The sequence below is a fragment of the Ceratosolen solmsi genome, unplaced genomic scaffold, assembly GCF_000503995.2.
Source record: "Ceratosolen solmsi marchali unplaced genomic scaffold, CerSol_1.0 scaffold35, whole genome shotgun sequence".
NCBI lineage: Eukaryota > Metazoa > Arthropoda > Insecta > Hymenoptera > Agaonidae > Ceratosolen > Ceratosolen solmsi.
The window spans coordinates 507,625-530,041 of record NW_011948423.1 but is presented as its reverse complement, the minus strand read 5'-3'; the positions used below and the strand labels follow the sequence as shown (position 1 = coordinate 530,041).

Here is a 22,417-nt window from a genome sequence, read left to right as displayed (position 1 = left end):
TAATAATAATAATAATTAATAATTAATAATTCATAATAATAATAATAATAATAAAGGACTATGGAGGAATTCCTGTTCATTTCATTAAATTTAATTATATATAATATATATTACATATATATTATGACTGAATCACCGACACATGTAATTTTTTTATTATTATTCGGTACTTTACTTTGCATTCATTGAAACGTTCTCTCCCCCTCCCGCACCTCCCCCTTTTTTGTTTTTAAGTAAACGACGCGTTTCAGCCCTCCTGCCCTCCCGGCTTAAAAGGGGTGGGGAGCGTTAAATCGCACGCATGTCTGGCATCCCTAGGAAGTGCACCAACCAATTTTAATTATTTCTTTTTCTCTTAAATCTCCTACTCACTCACACTTCATTATTTTCACACTACCTCACACTTTCATACTCTTACACGCAGTCTTTCCATTTCACTTTAACAATCCGTTCCGTGATTTTACGAAAAGTGGTGTCGACGTTATTACTTATCCATTATTTTCTGCTGTTACTCCGTTTTTCCATTTATTTATTATTTTTTTTAATACACACGATCTTGTTTTAAATATTCTTATACACTCTCTCTCTTTCTCTCTCTCTCTCGCTCTCTTCCTCTCTCTCTCATCTCGAAGAAAAAACAACGACGCGAAGGAAGCGAACATGCGCGATAGTCGCATGTCCCTCATTACTTATTTATTTGTTTATTTAGAATATTCGAGAAAAACCTTCAATATAGGAATGACGAGGGTTCGATCTAGATATCATTTTTTCCCGTTAACTTTATATACGAAATTACCGCTATCTAAGTTTCGATCGAAGAAGTGAAAGAAACGATTTTTATAACAGATACGTAAAGGCAACCGACAGACAAGATTTGTGAGCCGAGTGCTTTTGCCTTTCTTTTATTTTTCTTTCTTTCATTGTTTTAATTCGAATGAATTCGATGGAACTTTGACGAGAAAACACTTTTTTTTACAAAGTCGAAATCTAAAATGAAAAGGTAAATGAACTTCGACTTTTAGATGTTTTCAAGCTTGTCTTTAATTTATATGTTTGAAAATGCATTGCTTTTTAGCACAAAAGTTCACATATAAATTGCAGCTCTATCAAACTTTTCAGGCTTTGCACTGCTCCTCTTCACCTTAGAACTTTGCAATAGTTCGTCGATACGATATTTTATTTATATATATATATATACATATATATATATATATATATATACACATATACATACATATTTTTTTTACATTTCTCAGCGTGTTTTACTTATATAAATTAAATTACCAGACACTACACACTTTAGTTTAGGATATCGTTATGAAATATCGAGCGAATCCGTTTTGCGAAAGGTTATTTTATTTTAATATTCACCTTTAAAAATTATCCAAGTCCTGCCTAATGATCATTACATTGTGGTATATATATACACACACATCTATATATAAATATATTCAAACAAGTAAATTGAATGAGAAAAAAGACATTTATAAAAACTTAAAAATTTATTCTAATTGACTGCGGAACCAATGGATAACAAGTTTAACTAAAAATTGTGTACGTGCGTTCCACGTTAATCAATAATTTCGTTAACTGGTTAAATATTGTTGTCGCAAATACATTTTTTGTTTTTTTTTTGTTTTTGTGTTTTTTTTAATGTTTGTTTACAAGCGTGAAGTGTAAAAGAGAAAATAGGTTTCGGAAAGCTCGATATGTATAGCAATAATAACAGTAAAGGGAGGACTTAATCCTAATTTACTTCAATATGCATTATATTTATTTAAAAAATTACACTGCCTTTGAACAAAATTTGATGAATTATCGCAAATAAGATTTCGTTTTTCCGTTTATACGCAATTCGTGTATTATACTTTTCAATTAATTTTTATCTAAGATTGTTTCACTTTCTTCTTATACATGAATGACTCATGGGTCGACCTTCGACTGAGAAAACGCATCAAACTTTATTCAAAGAAACGTGAAGGAAAAATCTACTATACTATATTCACTTTTTTGTTTGTTTAATTTACGATTTCACTTGACGCGCCCAAAATTCTTTTTGCCATTTCTTTTCCATTAAATACGATATTTCGTTAAAAAGGAGAAATTGAGGAAAGAAAGAGGCTTAGAAATCGGGTGTGTAAATTCGGAAAGGAAAGCGGAAATGCAAAGTTTTCGTTTTAATTGTTGTAGTTGTAGTTGTTGCGTGCCCTCGTGCGATACACATAGACTCGAATTTTTTTGTTCTTTTATCATTTTAAAAGTTTGTTTTTTGTTTTTTATCGTTTGCAAATAAAAGCATATTGACGACACATTTGTTAACAGGTGTGTGCTTATTGTGTACGCGCACATACTTGTTAAGAAAAATGACCGATTGATAATTACTTTTTTTTTTTTCATTTTTGCTGGTAGACTCTGAATTAAATAATATTAATTTCCCTTATTACTTATCGTAAACGACGACGATTAATACATGTCGAACGGGACATTAACATCTTGTGTTCAAGACTCCTTTGCATCCTGATACAAGACTTTATCCACTTTTTTGGTTGAGACGTTTTTTCATTTATGGTTTTTTGTTTTTATCGCTTGATTCTTCATTTTTTTTTCTTTAGTACGTCAACACCACTCTAAATCGCGAGTTTTCCCAAGCACATTAGTTAATTCACTTTGATGTCATCATTGTGACGAATTCTGCAACAAAACATAAAGTCACATATGAGGGATTATTATTTGTCGCGCGCACTCGTGCTTAACGAGGGAGTTCGCTAGGAATTGGCTCTTCTCACCTTCATAATTAACTTGTCCGTCGCCATCGATGTCCGCTTCCCGAATCATTTCGTCGACCTCTTCGTCGGTGAGCTTCTCGCCGAGATTTGTCATGACGTGTCTCAACTCGGCTGCCGATATGAAGCCATTGCCATCCTTATCGAACACCCTAAAGGCCTCCCTGATTTCTTCCTCGCTGTCCGTGTCCTTCATCTTGCGCGCCATCATTGTTAAGAACTCAGGGAAGTCGATTGTACCATTGCCTGAAAGTAGATACGTAAATTTACATCTCATGGCACTATTATATAATGCAAATATGCAATAATATTCGATTAAAGTTGATTATTATTTAATTATTCAATTATTATTCAATTATTGCAATGAGTAATGAATGTTTTTCTATCTCTATGTTTTGTTTTATTTTGTTTTATTTCGTTTTCTTTCTTCGTTTTCTTCCCGCGAACGAACAAATGATTTCTTTGCATTGGCGAAGCTTGCAAATCATAGACTTATTGTTCCATTGGGTCGTGCGAATGAAAAACTCATCGGTCTATTTACATGATTTTAAATATAACGCTGCAGAAAATGAATCGTTAAAGATTAAATAAACTGCCAAAACTTTAATTACAAAAGGATAGTTAACGCGATTTCAAAACAAACTGCCAACAATTTTCATAATTAAATTTTATCTTCATCGAGTCAACGCAAACACAACGTATTAAATATAATATTATATTAATATGAACAAATTTTAATCTAATCAATATTTCTTTCTCAACGTTATTTTCAGCTTTTGCACCGTATGTAATATTTAAATTAAAAAATATTTTCACACTTATATTATCATGATAATAGAGGCAATTGCCTGAAAATTATTATCTATAATAAATTATTATATAAATCAGATATAAAAAAAAAAAAAAAAAAAAAAAAAAAAAAAAAAAAAAAAAAAAAAAAAAAAATTATAAAAATTGTTATTTTTTTAATTAAAAAAATCGACGTAGTAATAATACATGATAAGCGTCACTTTATTTTTATCAACAAATATAATATTCAATGGAACACATTTCATTAGACAATATTTGCAAGGATACATAATTGATTGTATTCATTACACTGACTCGATTAATTAAAGTTTTCATATTAGAGTTCATTATCTATTGACGCAAAGCTTTTAATTTACGTAACAAGCATTTTCATTAATTACACATTATCATTAGCAGCATTCAATGTTTCTACTAATAGTACAATTTTAATTTTAAATGTGTCAATTATATCTATGTTGAAATCATATAAAATTTGAAGAAGAAAAAAAAGAATTACAAAAAACAAACAAATTGTCAATTCACAAAATTAATAAATAAGAGTATTATTTAATTTTAAACAATCGTAATTTACCGTTTGATCTTTAAAAAATATAAATTTCCTTACCTTAACACAATATTCGTCTATTAACTTTTTTATTTTTTTTTAAACAATGACATCATTCTTCTTTCAACCGTTACGTTATTTATAAATTCTGATAATTTTATAGAAAGTTCGTTCTACTTACTTACAATAGTAAACAAAAACAAAAAACAAAAAAAAATTCGCGCAACCTTCGTATGAATAACTATTTTTTACATTAATCTTTGCCACCTTTGTCAAATAATACAAAAACTATTCTTAAGAATATTACTCAATTTATAGTGCACATATTTAAATACTTAGAACATCGTTCCAAAACAAACCAACTTTATTAATATTATTTTAATTGTCTCATAAAGCAAACCTACGTTTTTATCTACATTTCGAACCTATTCAAACATATTCACATAATCTATTATTACATACGACAAAAGCCATTTTATTACTGACACTGGATTGTATTTTTATAAATTTTATGAATTACATCGATTTGTGAATTAACTGTATAAGCTCGATAATAAATTTTTTTTTTTTAAGTAATGTCAAGAGTATTAATTTTCGGAACCCCAAAATATATGATAGTGGAAGAGGAAATGTCATTTTTCAGAAATAGAAAGTGAGTTAATCGCTAGATTTGAAACAAAGCTCTAGCGCTATTATTTTCTTCATTTTTTACCAATACAACACGAGCATTCCTTCTTCGTTAAGACATTATGATTTCGTAGATAAATTATCGTGGCCTGCTAGTGCAATAAAATCGATCGAGCAAAAATCAGGATAAAAGAAGGATCGAAGGAGTGCCACGAAAGCCACTGCATCTCACCGTCAGCGTCAACCTCGTTGATCATGTCCTGCAATTCGGCCTCTGTGGGATTCTGTCCAAGGGAGCGCATCACAGTGCCCAATTCCTTGGTGGTGATGGTGCCGTCGCCGTCTTTGTCGAACAGCGAGAACGCCTCCTTGAACTCGGCGATTTGCTCCTCTGTAAGTTGGTCAGCCTGCAATTTGCAACAAACCAAGCAATTGCCGTTAATGAAAATGGTGCGCACGGGGTGATAAAAGTTAAGGAGATAAAAAAAAAAGAAGGCGCTAATAAATATTGGCGGCGCTCCCCGCGGGCAATTAGCGTCCGTAGCTATGCAATTCGCAGTGTGGACGAGGACGACGGCGACGACGGCGACGACGCTGTCTACGGTCGATCTGATCGAAGCTCCTTACACGCTGATCTTACGCATAGACTTACGAGCAATTGGCCAACCACGAAAATTACGCGACGCTGAATGACTTTATATGCATTTCCGGGAGCGGCGGCGGGGTTGGAGAGGGGAGGGGAGGAGGTACATCAGCAGCATCCGTCTGTTTCCTTTTTACTTTTTATTTGGCTTCCTGGCACCTTCCTGCGAAGTGCTTTCCTCGACTTTTTTTCTCACAAAAAGGGCAAATTAACTTTGTGCACTGTTAGATGTTCGGGGTACCAAACGAGTACCAAATGAGTACCAAACTAGATCACACTTTAACGTCTTAATTATGAATATTACGATACAATTAATACAATATTTTATTCTGATTGGTGAAGTTCTTAAACAGTCTTCACCACGCAGACTTTTTACAAGTCAGTCTTAAACATCTTTATAGTTAATAAATCTAAATTTAAATCAATCAATTTACTTGCAATAATAATATCGTAATTTTATTTAGTAGATCGTTAAAATACTATGGTAAATATTATTCTTCGACGTTTTTACAAGGCTTTTCTCTCTCTCTTTTTTTCTTCTTTTTATTACATTAGCCATACCAATATAATACAATCAACGTCAAATTAATAAAATATATAAATCTTCGTGAGCGATGATGAAATTATTATTACCTACTGTACTATGTTACGAAGATCCCAATGCACTAAATAAGAATATGTGATACGGTAATTTGATAACTTTATATTGACGGATTTTTATTGATGACGAGCGCATGATAGATACATGCGCATTATAATTAATTGAATGTGAAAATCAATCAGCTCAATTTGAAATGCTATTATCAATTTTAAAGAAGATATTTATGCTGGAAAATAAAATTAAAAAAAAATGTGAAACCAACGTTACTTAGTTGGAGCTACGCCAATAAACCACGGAATAAAGCTAATATCATGAAAATATTAATTTTTTGAGCGCGAGCCGAGTCACTAACATTGCATTTATAATACTACAATAGTACACTACAGAATACACTAAGTTCAAATTATAAATTAAATTTATAGTTTATAAAATAAACTATTACAGTTATATCGAACATTTATACGCAAATACTTTTTAACCAATATACATTTTCACAATCGCTGTCTTATTAATTTTATAAATCATAATTCTTATGACTTTTCACGTTATTCCTCGTAAACATTTAATAAAAATTAAAAATTAAAAATTAACAGAAATTTAACATTTTTCATCTTATTTCTCTATTTCTGAAAATTGTAAAGGAAAATTAACGCGTAAGATAAAACTATTCCATTTAATATTATATTTAACGAACGAAATTTATTTCACAAAGTGCATAAACATGTAATTGCAAACACGCTTTAAGTGCATAACTTAAGTCAAATTATTTTTTATATTACAATGTAAACGTTTTATCTCCGTGGAATTAAATTATATTCGCCTTTAATTATGTTTCCAGCGCATAAAAAGAAAATTTCTCTAAAAATTTTACGTTGCTTTGATCAATCTTACGTAAACTACAAGTAATTTACTTGAAAATAATTATATCTCACATGGGTAAAGAAAAAAAAAAATTACGGGAGATCATATTTTGCAAACAAATACTGAACGAAATTAATTTAAAATGCAGTTTACGTGTAATTTTACAGCGACAATCTATGAAATATAAGTCGCCATTTATCGAAGGAAATGTATTTAGTGTTAATAGCATCGTTCAACTGATTCAATAGACGATGAATACAACAATGCCGTTAAAATCTTGTACAATAGTCGTCATAACCTTTTAAATTGATGGAATTGTTTTCTCCTTTATTATACTTCTAACGAATCTACCGATTTTGATTTTGATTTTGTTACCCTGTGGACCACAATGACGCATGCACTTCACGGTATGCATTATGAATAGCCATCGAGATTCTGCTCGATTAAATATTTGAAGAAAATAAGATGAATGGGCCGAAAGTAGTAACTATGCTCTTATCTCTTTCCTATTTATTTAATTGTCAATATAAAGCTCTTTACGCAAAACGAATACTTTTTAATACGAACATATCTTTCAATTTAGTAGAGACATTTCGGTTAATTGAAAGTCCTTAAAAAATTTCAGCATTTTCAACAAAACTATATATTTTCCAATAATTATTAAGAACGTTTTTCGGTCATTTCATTGTAGATTAGATATTTAATAAATGTGACAACACTTTGATTATTGTCAAATACAGTATCATTCGATTAATATTAATACTTCTTTTTTTTTATTTGTTTATGTTCGTTGTTTTGTTTTATTTTGTTTTTGTTTTCATTTTTATTTTCATGAACGAAAATAATGAAGAATATTGCAATAGTTAAATCTTGACTCTAATCAATGCACAATTAATTAAAAAATGAATGTTTTACATATATGCAATCCGCATTGTTTGAGTCATTAAACAATCTTATGGGCATCGAACTTTATGACCATAAACATATTTATATACAACTCCGATGTCTTCCATTGTCCACATATCGATAAAAACCTGAATAATGCTATCCTTGAAACTAGAAAAATGAAACAATAGCAGAAATAATGCCATTAATTTTTTGGTTTAAAAAATGTAACAATATTTGTTATATTATCGTGTTACTTTCCTATTTATTTGCTGTATCTAAACTCATTAATTTAATTCCTCTCAATATTATTGAATATTATAATATTATTAATAATTTAATAATTCAAATTAATAAAGCATTAATATTAATAAACAACTTTTTCAAATAATTATTCCCGACGTGTTTCCTTAAAATACCAAAATTAACATGAATATTCTTGAATAAGCTAACAAATATTATCTCTTTCAATCCTCGTAAATAACAAAGATTAATAAGCTTTAAAAAGAGCTGAAATTTCTGATGTAAGCAAAATTTTAATTACATTTATAATTTATTTGATTGATAAGTTTTATTTTAAAGTATTGCACAAATAATGAGTAATTTCGAATAAATTTTTTGTTAAATTTATTGATATTTCAGAAAATGTTTAAAATATTTATGAATCAGTTCGTTTTTAAATACGTAATAAACTACATGAGAGGTATTATTTAATGAGCAGTTATAAATCGTATATTTATCTCTACAATAAATCTCTAATACAAAAATTTATTAGATATATATATATATATATATATATATATATATATATTCAAAAACATTTTAAAAAATTTTTTTCGAAGTCTTTCCGCTTTGCTAGTATTACCTTTGTAATGTTCGTATAGATAACAGAAGAATAATTTCTTTTTTTCCCTTTTAATAATAATAAATCCCCTATTATTATAACACAAAAACGGAGAGACACATACCCACCCTTGATATGTCAGTCCTCTGAAAAGTATAGGTGTTTTCAAAATGTATTAATAGCACTGTATTTACAATGAAAGAAAAATATAAATTCTTTATAACAGCACGCTCGTAAGAAAGTAAAATTGAAAATTCTTTTTATAACAAATATTCCTCTAATGTAATATTTAAATCAAGGTTCGATAAAAACGTTTCTTCTTCCAGTTGGCATATACATTATATTCGCCTCTCAAACAAATTGTTCTTTAAAAAAAAAAAGAAAAAAAAAAGAAGGATAAGTCTAAACGACCTAGAAAATCTTGATTGTGTCAGACAAGCTAATATCGATTGCTCCAGTCCACCCAAGTAATATACACGAGTTCCGCACTTCGTATACGACTCACGTAACTGTTCCAAAGGGCGTTCGAATAAATCCACGTGTCGAGAAAAATGAATTACAACAATAAACGACTTGACAATTTGTCACTATATTTCCTCCTCCAATCTTTATACGTATTCTGCACGTACATAGGAATATCTATATTAGTGTGGGCACGTGCAAGACATGCATTATTATTACGATGTCGTGTCCGCGACTCAAGACAACCACCGGTATAATATAGCATTTTCATATAAAAATCTTGATATAGGAAAAAACGGAATGATAGACAGCGGGAGAAAGTGTGAGGGAAATCACGAGGATTAATGAAAAAAATTGTAAAAATCGTCCCTGAGGTTTCATTTGATTCAATTTAATTTAGATGATGTATTAAAAATCAAACGTTATATATATATATATATATATATATATATACATATATTATACATTTAATTAATTTATCAAATCAAAGGCTTACTTACACTATCTAGTATGAACATTCTGCAATATAAATCTCCAATATTCTGCCAAGAAATTTGTAATTCGCAGATTATGAAACCATATTATGATTACGCAATGAATTCCAATTATCATTAGAATACAGTTTGCACCTAATACTTGTTGATGTAATTGTTTAAAATCGAATATATATATATATATATTTTTTCATACTCATCTATATCAATTTTATTGAAAATTTTATATAAATATCATTCTACTACGTGAAAATTCTATAAAAAAAAATATTCATAAATAAATTTATTTATGACATTTCATATTATTCATATGTACTGTCACAATTTCAAGGCTAAAAAATGTATTATCAACAAACTTGGATAAGTTTTAACCTCAGACATACATTAAACAATTCCTACGCATCAAGGTTAACATTTGCGAAAAAAAACTAAACCATTATATTTAGCAATTCGGTCTCTCTATTATTAAGAAACATTTGCTTATGCATAATCCAGTAGCTAAATGATTACGAGATTTGCACGGCTCGTCAAACTCATGAAAATAAGATTAAAAAAAAAGATAAAATAACGTAAACGGAGTTTCTTTACAATTCTTGAAGAGAAACCTGTTATCGAGGCTAAAGCCAAGAAATTTATTTATATAAAATAAAAAGTAAAATAAAAATATGAAGATTTGAATTTTCAATAAAAATTATATAAAAATCTAATAATATCCATTGACATGTAGGTAATGACAAAGTAATCGATAAATGATACAAATGTAAACTTCAAATTTCCTTTATATTGATTACAGTCTATCAGAATAATAAATTAATTAAAGTATATTTACATTCTAAATACCTTATTATTGTATAGGAAAATTTTAATCGAAATTACTTTTAATTTACTTTTAATTTTAAGGCCGATGAAGACAGTCATTTTCAACGATTGTAAAAGTACTAAAATTTTAGTTTTAAAATTGAAATATCATAATTTCGTAATGAAAAATTTAGAAAAAATTGAAAGCCTTTCAATATGTAATAATTCAAATTGAATTGTAATTCAGCATCATCTTTCAATAAATGTCATTTCGTTTGATAAAAAAATTTATTAATGGCACCGTTAAATACAAGGAACAAGAAAAACGTGTACTTTATACTTTTCTAAACGCCAACAAAGTTCCTTAAGTATTGTTTAGACCAATAACCAATACCAAAAAGAAACGTTCGATTAATTTGAACTCGCGACCGTATTAAAATAGAATTCGAGTGCGAAGTTTAACGGAGTTAACCCTTTAACCTATGACGCGAAGAACCTCGCGCTAGCTTATCTCGATTTGTCTCACACATGTGTTTGGCGAGCGCATAGCGCGATTAGGACGTCGAATCGACAAATGTGTAAGGTATACACAATCATTATTCTTAATGACGTTTGAAATTAACGAAATTCGCTACAAAGCTCTATGTAATTTACTCAGAATTCCGAATTTGAGTGGATTGTAATATATAAATTGAATATTAAAACTATCTCATAGAATTATCTATAGTAGTACATTATATATATATATATATATATATATGTGTGTGTGTGTGCGCGCGCGCGCGCGCGCCCGCGCGTGTATATATATATATGTATATTGATGAACAGGAATTATCTGTTTATTTGTCCAAGAGATTAAAAAAAAACTATACAATTAAAAATAATTCTTGTGGTATTATGAATTATTGTCTTAAATAAATATTATTGATTTTTAATTTATTTGCATAACGTGATTAGCAGAATAATAAATTTATAACTCGAGTATATACATTATTATTACCATTTAATAATTATTATAAATATACAGTAATATAAACAAGACACGTACCAAAGAAATTTGCCTTATCAATAAACTGATGGACTTTTATTTTATGTTAATCTTAATTATGAATGCAGAAATTGTTTGAGAAACTGTTTTGACGAATGTCAATACGAATTGGCATTCCAATTAATGAGACGCACATCTTTCATTGAATTATTTAAACAGTCAAGTATCAATGGAAAATACAAGGGAAACTGTTAATTAAAAAATTCAATATTTATTTATTTATATATCATAAAAACCTGATAAATTGCATTAATTGTACAATGTGCTGTACAGTTACTAGTGAAGGCTCGAACAATTATTCGTTTATTTATAGCTAACAGTATATATTTAAATTTCTAATAATTGTATTGAATTATACTTTAAAATGTATATATCAACTTTTATATTCTACATTATTTTAAATTATGAAAACAAATAAATCTCCAATTAGAAATACATACAGTTTGAATTATTAAAAAATAAGTAATCTACCGATAACTGAATTATAATACAAAATATAATTTCAGAGCTTACATAAAATAGTAAATTGCTGATGTTAATTACATGACTTTTCAATGCATAAAATTAATTTCTCGACAATGAAAGTTTAATAATTATTCTGAAAATTTTAATTTACATACCTATAAAATACAAGTTATTACGTAAATTTGTTAGTACTACAAACGAAAAAAAAACATTTATTGATAACGTTTTTTTAATAGGAATAATTGTGACAGAAAACTGTAACAAAATTCATATAAAAATAATTACATAATTTTTATAATATACATAATGTATTACTTTTTGTAATTTACTTTGAATATTAAAAGAAATTCATCATAAGTTAATCATGTGTCATTTTATGTTATTTTATAATTCTGTTTTTTCTCATTTATTTAACTGCTTATCGATGTAATATTTGAGATTTTCGTGTCTTTTGCGGTCTCGCGTGCTGAATGATGAATAATACAATGATCGTTCCAATTTAACTATTTTATTTAAAAAAATCCATGAATACATTGTCTTTTTCTTCAAGATTTTATTTCTAGAATCCGTTTCTATGCATTTTCTACTGGTAAAACACTTTTACATAGGCGATAAAAACAGAGACGAGAAAAATTGTTGGATAACAAACTGCGAGGTTCTGTAATTACTAATCACCTACGTATTTTTCTGAATAATTCCCTTACTATTTCTATTTCAATAAGAATAACTAGAAAAGTAACCGATCGATTAGCCGTTTTGTAATTTGCCAAATGATTTGTTGGTTTATGGAGATTTGTTTTGTTTTCTTTTAATGTTTAACCAACAAGGACGTTTGGTTATTAAAACGTATATAAATAATATTGTTTTATTTATATTTGTATACACTAAAATCCCGGTGTTATTATTAAAAATATTTCCAATATTGTTAGTATAAATATTTCAAATAAGAAATATGGGGATGAAGCGTGTCTTAAAAAGAAAAAAAGAAAACATTAATCATTTATGTGCTATTTATTTATATATATTGTGTATATAGACATTAATTTGATGTGAATATATTTTCAAAAGAATAAAGGAGAAAAGTGTGTTTATGAAAGTTAAGAATTAAATACAACGCATACATTCAGAATTCTACTATTTAGTATTTAATCAATCGACTAGTACTTTATGTATAAAAATAAAAAACTTCATTGAATTATTATTTGCATGTTATCCTAATGTTAAATATATTTATATAACTTGATAAAATAAAAACTGAATTTCAAGTATTAAATAAGCCTTCAACCTGATTTAATTTTTATGATTATTTTGCCTCAAAATTCTTTCCAATTTAAAAATCAATTAGGATTACAAAGCATAATTTAAATGTTAATTTCAACAATGAATTTAAATTAATTCAAAGTCAAATATAAAGTACGAATAATAGGTGAATAAAAACAGAATTTTTACTATCTCCAGGAGTCCATCATCACTCTATCATCATAGTTTTTCTATTCGAGAACACTCCAAATATTCTAATAAAAATGCCCTTCATTTACAAAATATTTTATTCGCGGAATGAGAAATTCACTCAAGCCGGAAAAAATTGTGAAAAATGTCTACATGTTTTTAATTTTCCATCTTTCTCTCTCTCTCTCTCTCTCTCTCTCTCTCTCTCTCTCTCTCTATACCATCAATAAAAAATCTAATGTTGAATAAAAACTGCATAACTCACAATAATTGTGTTAAAAATATTAGGCTTTGTAAATAAAATTTGACTATTCTAATAGCGAACAAATTTAGATGATTAACGTTCAGTTTACTAAAGAGAGCGTATCAATACCAACATCTTTGCTTAATTTGTGTGTCAGGTTTGTTTTCAAACACCTGTAATTGAAAGTATTTCTACACTAAATAATATTTTTGACTACAATATTACTTTATATTTATAAAACTTATCTAATTTTTTTTTAATTTTTCATGAAATATTTTGTTTGGATACTAATTTTGCAACTGATTTTTACGATTGAACATTTACAAGCAAGTTTTATCGTAATATAATAGGAATGTTAAAATAATAAAGTAATATTGGGCTTACATAATATAAACTACAATCTTTATTGGTAGAAACGAAATATTACTTTGGAATTAAAGCTGAAATTTAAATTTGTAGAAGGACTCTAATAAAAAAAAATATTCAAAAAAATTTTAAGAACAAATAGATAATATATTTTATTTATATCAATTATTAAGATGATATTCGTTCATATACTAAAGAATTTGTAATTGTTAATGATTTTAGAACTTCATATTTAACGCACCGCAGCCATTTTTTAATCAATCATCAACCTTTTAAAAATAATTTCATTAATTTTATAAGTTAAATGTTTTAATGCCATTTATTTCCTAATAATAATGGAGCTACAAATAGATTAAAGCATGTTCTACAAATTGATTTGTAGACAGGAAATCGATTTATGGGGCTACATAATATGGTTAATGCTTAATAAATAAAAAAGTAGATAAGTCAGAATTGCAAAAAATTATTAACATTTGCGTATTACGTTATTGAAAAATGATTAGAGCGCGATATATATATTTAATATTGCCAATGTATGCATATCCTTATTTAATAAGTAAAATCTCTGTGAAATTAGCAAATAAGCAAATGGTACTCCTTACTGATAGTTTATGTCGAGCTTTTAAATATACAAATAGAAATATTTTTAGATATTTAAAAAACTTGTAAAATTTTAATTAGCATAGTTTTAAATACTCATTCGGTAGATTTATTGTTGAACTTACAATCAATTTATCTAAAAATAATTTATAATACTCCATAAAGATTTTAAAATAGATTATAAGGTAATGTGATAATATTGTCTCTCAAGTAATTCATTTTACATTGTTAAATAATTTTGTTACACATTCGGATTTTACTAAGTACGTTTATGTGAAAATTTTATTAAGAAAAAAAATTTCAATTTCGTATGTATATATTTATATATATATAATTGATGACATCACGATCTAAACTATTAAGAATTGTAAGCTGTAAAAAATACGACTGAGATTATTTCAATAAAAATTTCGTAATTCAACTATTATATCAGACAATTTTCTCCGGCAATTATTTAATAATGGCAAATAATTCTGATATCACATCAATTCCAATTAAATCAAGAATAATAATGAGTATACCTCGCATCAATTATAACGAGTTTATTATATTTATAAGACTAATGTCCCAAATAATTTATAATTAACCGCATAAAAAGATAACAAATACAAATTGGACTATTGATAAATGTGAGAAAAAGGATACAACAATAACCATAAAAGTGCGATTCGCAAGGGGAAGAGTGATGCCTACGGTACATAATGCCGAAAGAGAGCGAAAAAACTCGACGAGCAGCCGCCACGTAAAGAAAACTCTTGGGGAAAACGCAGCGATAGCGAAAAATCAATACGTGTACGGTCGCGGAGGAGGCCAGAGAGTGAGAGGTTAATAGAGAGGGTAAAAGGAAGCGAGACAGAGGAGAACAGCAAAATACCGCCTGTTTCAAGATTTTGGGCAATAAGCACCCACCCACCATTCGTCTTCCTTGCCCTTTCAAATCCACCCCTTTTCAATATAACGCGGACGCAGCCTTATCCAACGCATTTCCACTCCTGACGGATGCGCATAGATGACGTACATGCGATTCCACTTGGGAATAAAGAAGAAAACAAAAAAAGGGGGGGCTCCTGGCGGAGATGTCGACGTGCAAGTTGCGCACTCCCAGCGAAACGCCAATTGAGGAGGGGATTCGCCCTGTCGTGGTTTCAAGGAGAGGGTGAGAGTGGGTTGGCCGCTCGAGCTAACCCAGGTGTGTTGGTTCGCGAATGCGTGAGTGAGTGAGTGAATGTGGACGCCCTTCCGAGGGGTGGAAAATCCGGACGCAACGCGAGGGAAACGTCGCCGCCACCGCCACCGCCACTGCTGCCACCGCCGCTGCCGTCGTCGCCGTCGCCGTCTCCGCCACCGCCAAACGAAAGTGGGTCAAAACGTCGTCGGAGTACCACCGCAATACCTCCCTTCTTCACCGACCCGTTTCCTTTCGTCCTGTACCCTCCACGGCTTTCCGTAAGCCATTTTCGAGCCGTGAAAAAATTCATTGCTTTTCATCAAGGGGCGCGATTACTGTGAATTTGTTTTCCCTTCTCTTTTTCACAATGTAATAAATAAAAATAGGGTCGCACAACTCTAAGTATGAAGAATATTGATCGTCAAACAAGCGGACTCGGGCATGATGTTGACGGCTCTCTCTCTCTCACACACGCACACACACACACACACACACACACACACACACACACTCTCTCTCTCTCTCTCTCTCTCTCTATTCTACTGTGTTTTCCCGTTCACGATTATATGTTTCCTTTACTTTCGTATTAGCCTCGTTCGCAATCTCCTTCCATAAGAGACTCCGTTGAGTGTAAGCACCCTCCCGAGAAAATTTAGCCGTCTTTGGAAGGGACACGCACGCGCTTAAAGACTGTTTTTTTTTTTTTAAGTTAATACTAAAAATGAATAAGAAAGGTTTGATAAGAAAGTCGAGGGATAATCGTATAAGTGAGCGAGAAAATAATGATGACACACTTCCCTCGGATCCGCATACGCTGGCGCTTATGATATATCGATCGTCTCGTTGCACTGCCACTCTTTCATTAAACCAATAAAAGAAAAAGTAAATAAACACAGCTTCGCATACAGGCGCACACGCACACATTTCACTTCCTCATAATTTACCATGTCGTCCTGCTGTTGTTTCTTCCCTTAGCTCCTGTACCAGATGTCTAGTGAACGTTAGGAAAATGGAGCAACGATGCCCTGGACGAGAGAAAACGCCCCTTTTGTACCCTCTTTAATCCGCCGACCTCGTCAGCCTTCTATCTCTCTTCTTGGGCTCAATCAATCCGTTCTCAAGCCGTGTTTGCGTGCCACCACCACCTTATCCGCTTCCTTCTACTTACCTCACAGCTTTTCCTCCCTTTATTACGACGCGAGTGCACAAGTAGAGTTAATCCGTTCTATTTTATTCGTATATTTACATCGATCGATAAATTGTGCGTTAATTGGTACGTATATAGTATCACGGTGAGAGCGCGACGCGAAAAGATTCGTTTTTTGCAACTGTTAGTTCCGCAATGCTCCGCCAGAAGGCCACATTGGCATACAAGAAGACTGCGTATGTCGTTCGCTCGTCGCTCGTTCGCCCGTTCGCTCTCTCCCTCTTCCCACTACTTTTCTTAAATATGTACAAATGCGCGCGCGCGCGCAAGTCGAAAATGAGAATCGTAAATTCGTATTTATATTTACGCGCGTGTATATACTCTCTGCTCTCTCTCACTCTCTTTCTCTTTACAATGTGAGACCACCAAGTAGAAAAATATGCTCGTCGTGGATTTCAACTTTGCCGACACTAGTTTCGCGCAACTACTCCGAGTATGTGTCCCGGAGAGCACCCAGTCTGACAGATTTCCCCAAGGCTAACGCCATCTCTTTCTCTCTCTTTCCTTCTAACCACTACGTCGACTCGACGCGCCACCGCCTTGGACGTTTCTACCCCGTTGCGATTTTCCGTCTTTCTCTCTGCTTTCACTTGAATTCAATCCCCACTTCGCGTAAACCGACAGTCGAACTCATCCCTTCTTGAATCTCTTTCTCTCTCGCTTTATATTATTAACGATTAAACACAAAAATTATTTATGTAGATCAATTTAGGATTATTATTGTAACACTTTTTAAATATCAATGGTCAGTCGTTTGCATTACGAGATGCGTTGTTCATTCATACATAAAGTTTATTTCTCTACTTCCTATTTTGAGTACACTAGTTCGTTCAGATTTATTTAAAATACATTTTTTTTATACCTGTAATAATGTCGATATAATGAGCGAATAAACAAGCGTGAATCGTGATCTATTGGTATGGTCATTGTAATTGTTAGGAATTTGCACAATCCACTTTCCGTTGTGATGTTCTTGTATTTGTGTATTAATGAAATTGGAAGAATTCATCGTTTATTCCACCGGTTATTCTTATTATCTAAATTTCGATACATTTATGAAATGTTATTTAATTTTTTGTAGGTATATAATGTGAGTCCTTAACGTTCGAAAATTTAAAAGGCACTTCTTTGACGCATCGAACTAAGAGGGTAAGAGTCGATTTAAATCGGGAGAAACAAGTGATTGGTAGGTGGAGTTACTCTTCGATTAAAAGACAATTAACATTTCATTAAAGATTAGTACATAACGATGTATTAATTTACATTCCATAAAATTCGTTATAACGCCGCGGTAACAGTTTATCCACACGCGAGTCTCCAGTCTCGCCATCTATTGGTCGGTAAGTGCTAAAAACGTTACACGTAAATTTAAAAAAGATTCGTTCCAGCAGCTTTGGAAGCCTCTTGTAAACACGAGTAACTAGACCTACATGCGTATGTCAATTTCTTAGGTCGGACAATCAAGTACTACTGTAAAATACATAATCTATTGGTCATCCGTTACAATTAGTTATATGTTCACACATCTAGAGATGCTATTAACACTTGGCGCCATCCATCAATGATGGAATAGCACGCGAATTCTAACTCTCTTCATCCTCCACTTCCACGCACCCCACCCCGCGCCACACGCACACCTAACCGACAAACTCTTATCGTATCGACGGATAATGGGCGAAAATAGCTAGGTAAACATCGCGGGAGCATAATTTTCGTCGCGAACATGACTCCTACTTAATCATTGGCAATTGTGCCTCGATAAAGAGTAATATGGCAAACGAATGAAAAATGCAATAAATATTCGCCGTTTTCATTGAGAAGGAAGTAGATGTGTATGGCCACGGGCGCCGCGATCCTACGCAGCGGCAAACTCGAGAAAACTCGAGTCGATGTAAGAGCGCGCGCGCGCGCGCCTCTCTGTGTCCTATAGATCGTGAACGTGTGCGTGAAAGTGAGACGGAGAGTAAAATCGGAACTGAGCGCGCGAGGCGAAGGATATAACGGCGATAAAGACGATTATAGAAGTCGGAGGGGGAAGCGCTAGAAAAGAATCGAAAAACGCACCTCCGACAGTCACTCGCACGCCAAATTGTTTGCCCAACATCGTTTACGCGCGCGTACAGCCCAGTGAATAAGCAACGGTTGTATAGACTCCTTTTTTGGAAATATTAGCCGGCGATATGCACGGGATGTAGCAATGGAAGAGGTAAGAGAGGAATAGAAGAGAAAGAGAGAGAAAAAAAAGGGATGGGGGGGGGGGGCAGGGTGGAAGAATGGGAGAAAGAGACAGGGGCGCGCACACCGAAATTAGCCGCATTTCTCTCCATCTTTATCTTCCACCCAACTCGGCGCTGTGGTCTATCTCCAAGTCTATCAGCTCTATTATCTCCCCTCGATTTTCCAGCTTTACAACGTTGCTTTTCCACTCCACCCCACCCTGTCCCATACATCGCCATCAATCCCATCGACGCAACGATCCGCATCCCTTCAACGATGCAACATATGATATTCAATTTAATCGTGAAAATTCCATGGCAAACGCGTACGACGCTCGACACTTGGACATGTACGTGTATCGATAATCAGTCAGTATCTAAACACGGCGACACACACAAAAATGGTGTAATCCAAAAAATATTTAAAAACTGTTTTGTATTTAAATATAGGGTGTGTTCAATTCGACTAGGAAAATTAAAATAAAAAAAATTTTACAAGACATTACTCACTCTCGCTCGCTCTATCGCTATCTCTCTCTTTCTACACGCATACACGTACGATGGCACGTATGCGTGCGTGCGTGCGTGCGTGCGTGCGTGCGTGCGCGCACGTTCAAGTATGTGCATCTATGAATGCCTTGTACGCGTACGTATGTTTATACGAAAAATGCATATAATAATAGGAGATAATGGGGGTGGTATTTTCTGATCGGCCGCCTTGTCTATCGTATAATCAACATACTTTGCAGGTTATATTTTAAGTATTTCAGTCGAAATTCTAGTCTCGCAAATGCGTGTGGATTCCGGCGGAAATGGTTCTCGTATTAGCCAATCGCGAAGCTCGGCCACGGCGAGAACGAAATACCAAAGCAGTGGTATATCGATGTGGAGTAAGCCGTAAAAGAGATAGATTGCCTCTCAAGATTGATTCGAACACGTGCATACGTGAATCCCGGCTGGCGCAGCCATCCTCACCAACGTCCCTCCGTAGTTAAAGAGACTCGGCCAGACTCGCAATTATCCATCTATCCATCCATCCACCTATCCATCCGTCCATTCGTTCGTTCGATCGATCGATTTCCGCTCTCCTCGACATTGGGACGAGGCTAAAATTCTTTCGCTTTCTCTTTCTCTCTTTCTCCCACGGCCAACAGCAACGAATTTGTTTTTTGCATTAATGCGTGCGTGTGTGTACGGGCAGACGAACCTCGCGAGACGGCGGCAGCGCGGCGACATATTTGTCGGAGCTTCTTGAGAATCGCGCCCGTTTCCGCGTTGACGCGTATCGCGTAAAGGCTACGGCGACTTTGGCATACGAGGTGCAAACGAAGAGACACAGAAGAAAGTTTATCGCGTACTCACCATTGATGCTTTGTGATTTCTCTTCGAATACGGAAGAGCCGGAAAACTCCTGGGCGCGCGTCGTCCGGCAAACGTACGCTAAAATTTGCGGGAGATTCGCTGCTCTCTCGCTCTCTCTCTCTCTCTCTCTCTCTCTCTCTCTCTCTATCTATCTCTCACACTCCCTCTTCCGCACTGCTATAATCCCTTCTCGCGCTTCTCTGTCTCTCTTTCTCTTACTCCCGCTTCCTCGCTCCTTCACGAGAAAACCAAAAAAAAAGGAAAGACAAGCGAAAGGAAGTGGAAAGTCTTACGCACACACCGTACGCGAGTTGTGTCGCAGCACGACTGAAATTGTACGAAGAAACACGAGGATGAGCCGACGACGGTGCGTACGTCTGTCTCTCTTTAGCTAATGCGAGCGCGTATGGGTGTACACGTACGCGCGAGTGCGCGGCCCACACAACCGTGCGAATAGTTTCGCACTCGTTTCCTTCGCGCCTCTTCTCGTTGCTCGCTCTCCTCGTTTCCTTGGCTACTACGAACTCCTGGTGGAGAGATGAAGCGACGGTTAGCTTGAGCTCCAAAGAACGACGGCGTGCGCGGCGACGTACACAATGTACACGATGGCGACCGAGATCCGAAAAGTCTGTCGACTTTTACCAACTAACCTTCGGAAAGCACCGAAAGACTGCTGATCGTCGCGGCCGCCGTCACCGCCACCGCCACCACCGCCGCCGTCCGAGCCGCCGCAGCTGCCGCCGCAGCCGTCGTCGCCGCCGCTGCCGCTGCCGCTGCTGCTGTTGCTGCTGCTATTCGCGTGGTAAGAGAGAGACAATGATGGAAAGTGCGCGGGAGAGCGAGAGAAAATGGTTCCATGAGCCCGCGCACCGGTACTCGCCGACGAATTGCGCGCGCGCGCGTATGCGCGTGTGTATCAGAACCCCGGAACCCTGGTGGGGGTAGACGAACAAGAGATAGCCTGAACGAGTGCGAACGTGAGCGGTGCTTGCGATTGGCGTTGTGGCATTGCAAGGGAGAGGGGATGCCCGCGCGCGCGCGCGCGCGTGTGTGTGTATGTGTTGATGAGGGGGAGGTCGTCGCAACAGTCGAGCGAGTCTCCCGATTTCTTCTGCTCCACGCCGCCGTCGTCGCGATTTTTCGCAGCACCGCCAATGTTTTGCCGCGACACGGCATTCAAGGGGGTTATACAGAAATGGAGACTATAAGTAAGAGAGAGAGAGAGAGAGAGAGAGAGAGAGAGAACGAGAGAATAACGGAGGGAGAGTACGAAGAATTCTCAGGCAGCTGATCAGCTGTAGATCCTCCGAACCTATCGACAATGCGCGGGCGAGCAAATGTAATATACTGAAGGATTGTATATACGCAACTACGTGTGTGTGTGCATGTGCGCATGGGTAGGTGAGAAGTCGGAGCGGAGAGGTAGGCAGTATCAAGAGTATGATGGAGTTGAATTAACCAACGAATTGGTGTTACTACGCCAGCGATTTGCATGTGCCATTTGCAATACACATGTAGGCAAATACGTCCGAGTATTATTTGCCTTGAACATCTTGCTTTTGTAGTTTGGTAACCTTCGGGCCGAACCACCATGCTAAAAATGATAAAGAATACACTCATAGAACGTGTGTCGAAGTTGAATCTAATCGCTAATCAGCATTCAGAGGATGTTTCAGGGAAGGCACGAGCTCTCCTGTGGTTCAGTGATGGCCTGCGGGCGTCCGTATAGGAGAACTGGTCTGGGATGGAGGGGGTGGGGTTGCGGAGGGGCTGAAGGGGTCAACCTCGTGTACGCATTCAGGAGCGAGAAGAGGAATTTTCGCCTACGCCGCGCCAAAGTAACGCCATGGACTCGCTGTTTTACCGACGCGCCAAGATTAAGCCCAGGCGAGGAGCTTCCTCCATAGGCGCGGCCCACCACCAATGCCTAAAAGGACGAG

The 22,417-nt window shown here is 34.2% G+C and overlaps 1 protein-coding gene across 2 annotated transcripts; it reads right to left on the bottom strand.

The window, feature by feature from the left end:
- Nucleotides 1–2,162: 2,162 nt before the first annotated feature.
- On the bottom strand, nucleotides 2,163–21,119 carry LOC105362097 (calmodulin). Of its 2 annotated transcripts, none has more exons than XM_011499438.1 (4): nucleotides 20,478–21,119; nucleotides 4,997–5,171; nucleotides 2,787–3,029; nucleotides 2,163–2,691 (listed from the first exon to the last, which is right to left on the bottom strand). In XM_011499438.1, the coding sequence occupies exons 1-4, from the start codon at nucleotides 20,478–20,480 to the stop codon at nucleotides 2,663–2,665; spliced, it is 450 nt and encodes a 149-aa protein (XP_011497740.1). In that variant the 5' UTR covers nucleotides 20,481–21,119; the 3' UTR covers nucleotides 2,163–2,662. The 2 variants fall into 2 exon arrangements, with proteins under 2 accessions (XP_011497740.1, XP_011497741.1); XM_011499439.1 differs by lacking the exon at nucleotides 20,478–21,119 and adding an exon at nucleotides 16,637–17,022.
- Nucleotides 21,120–22,417: the final 1,298 nt, after the last annotated feature.

Bases quoted from the DNA above. Each gene is read 5' to 3' on its own strand.
- LOC105362097 (XM_011499438.1), bottom strand. The intron at 3,030-4,996 runs GTGAGATGCAGT...ATCTACTTTCAG, and splicing joins CAACGAGGTTGACGCTGACG to GCAATGGTACAATCGACTTC. The intron at 2,692-2,786 runs GTGAGAAGAGCC...GTTTTGTTGCAG, and splicing joins CGGACAAGTTAATTATGAAG to AATTCGTCACAATGATGACA.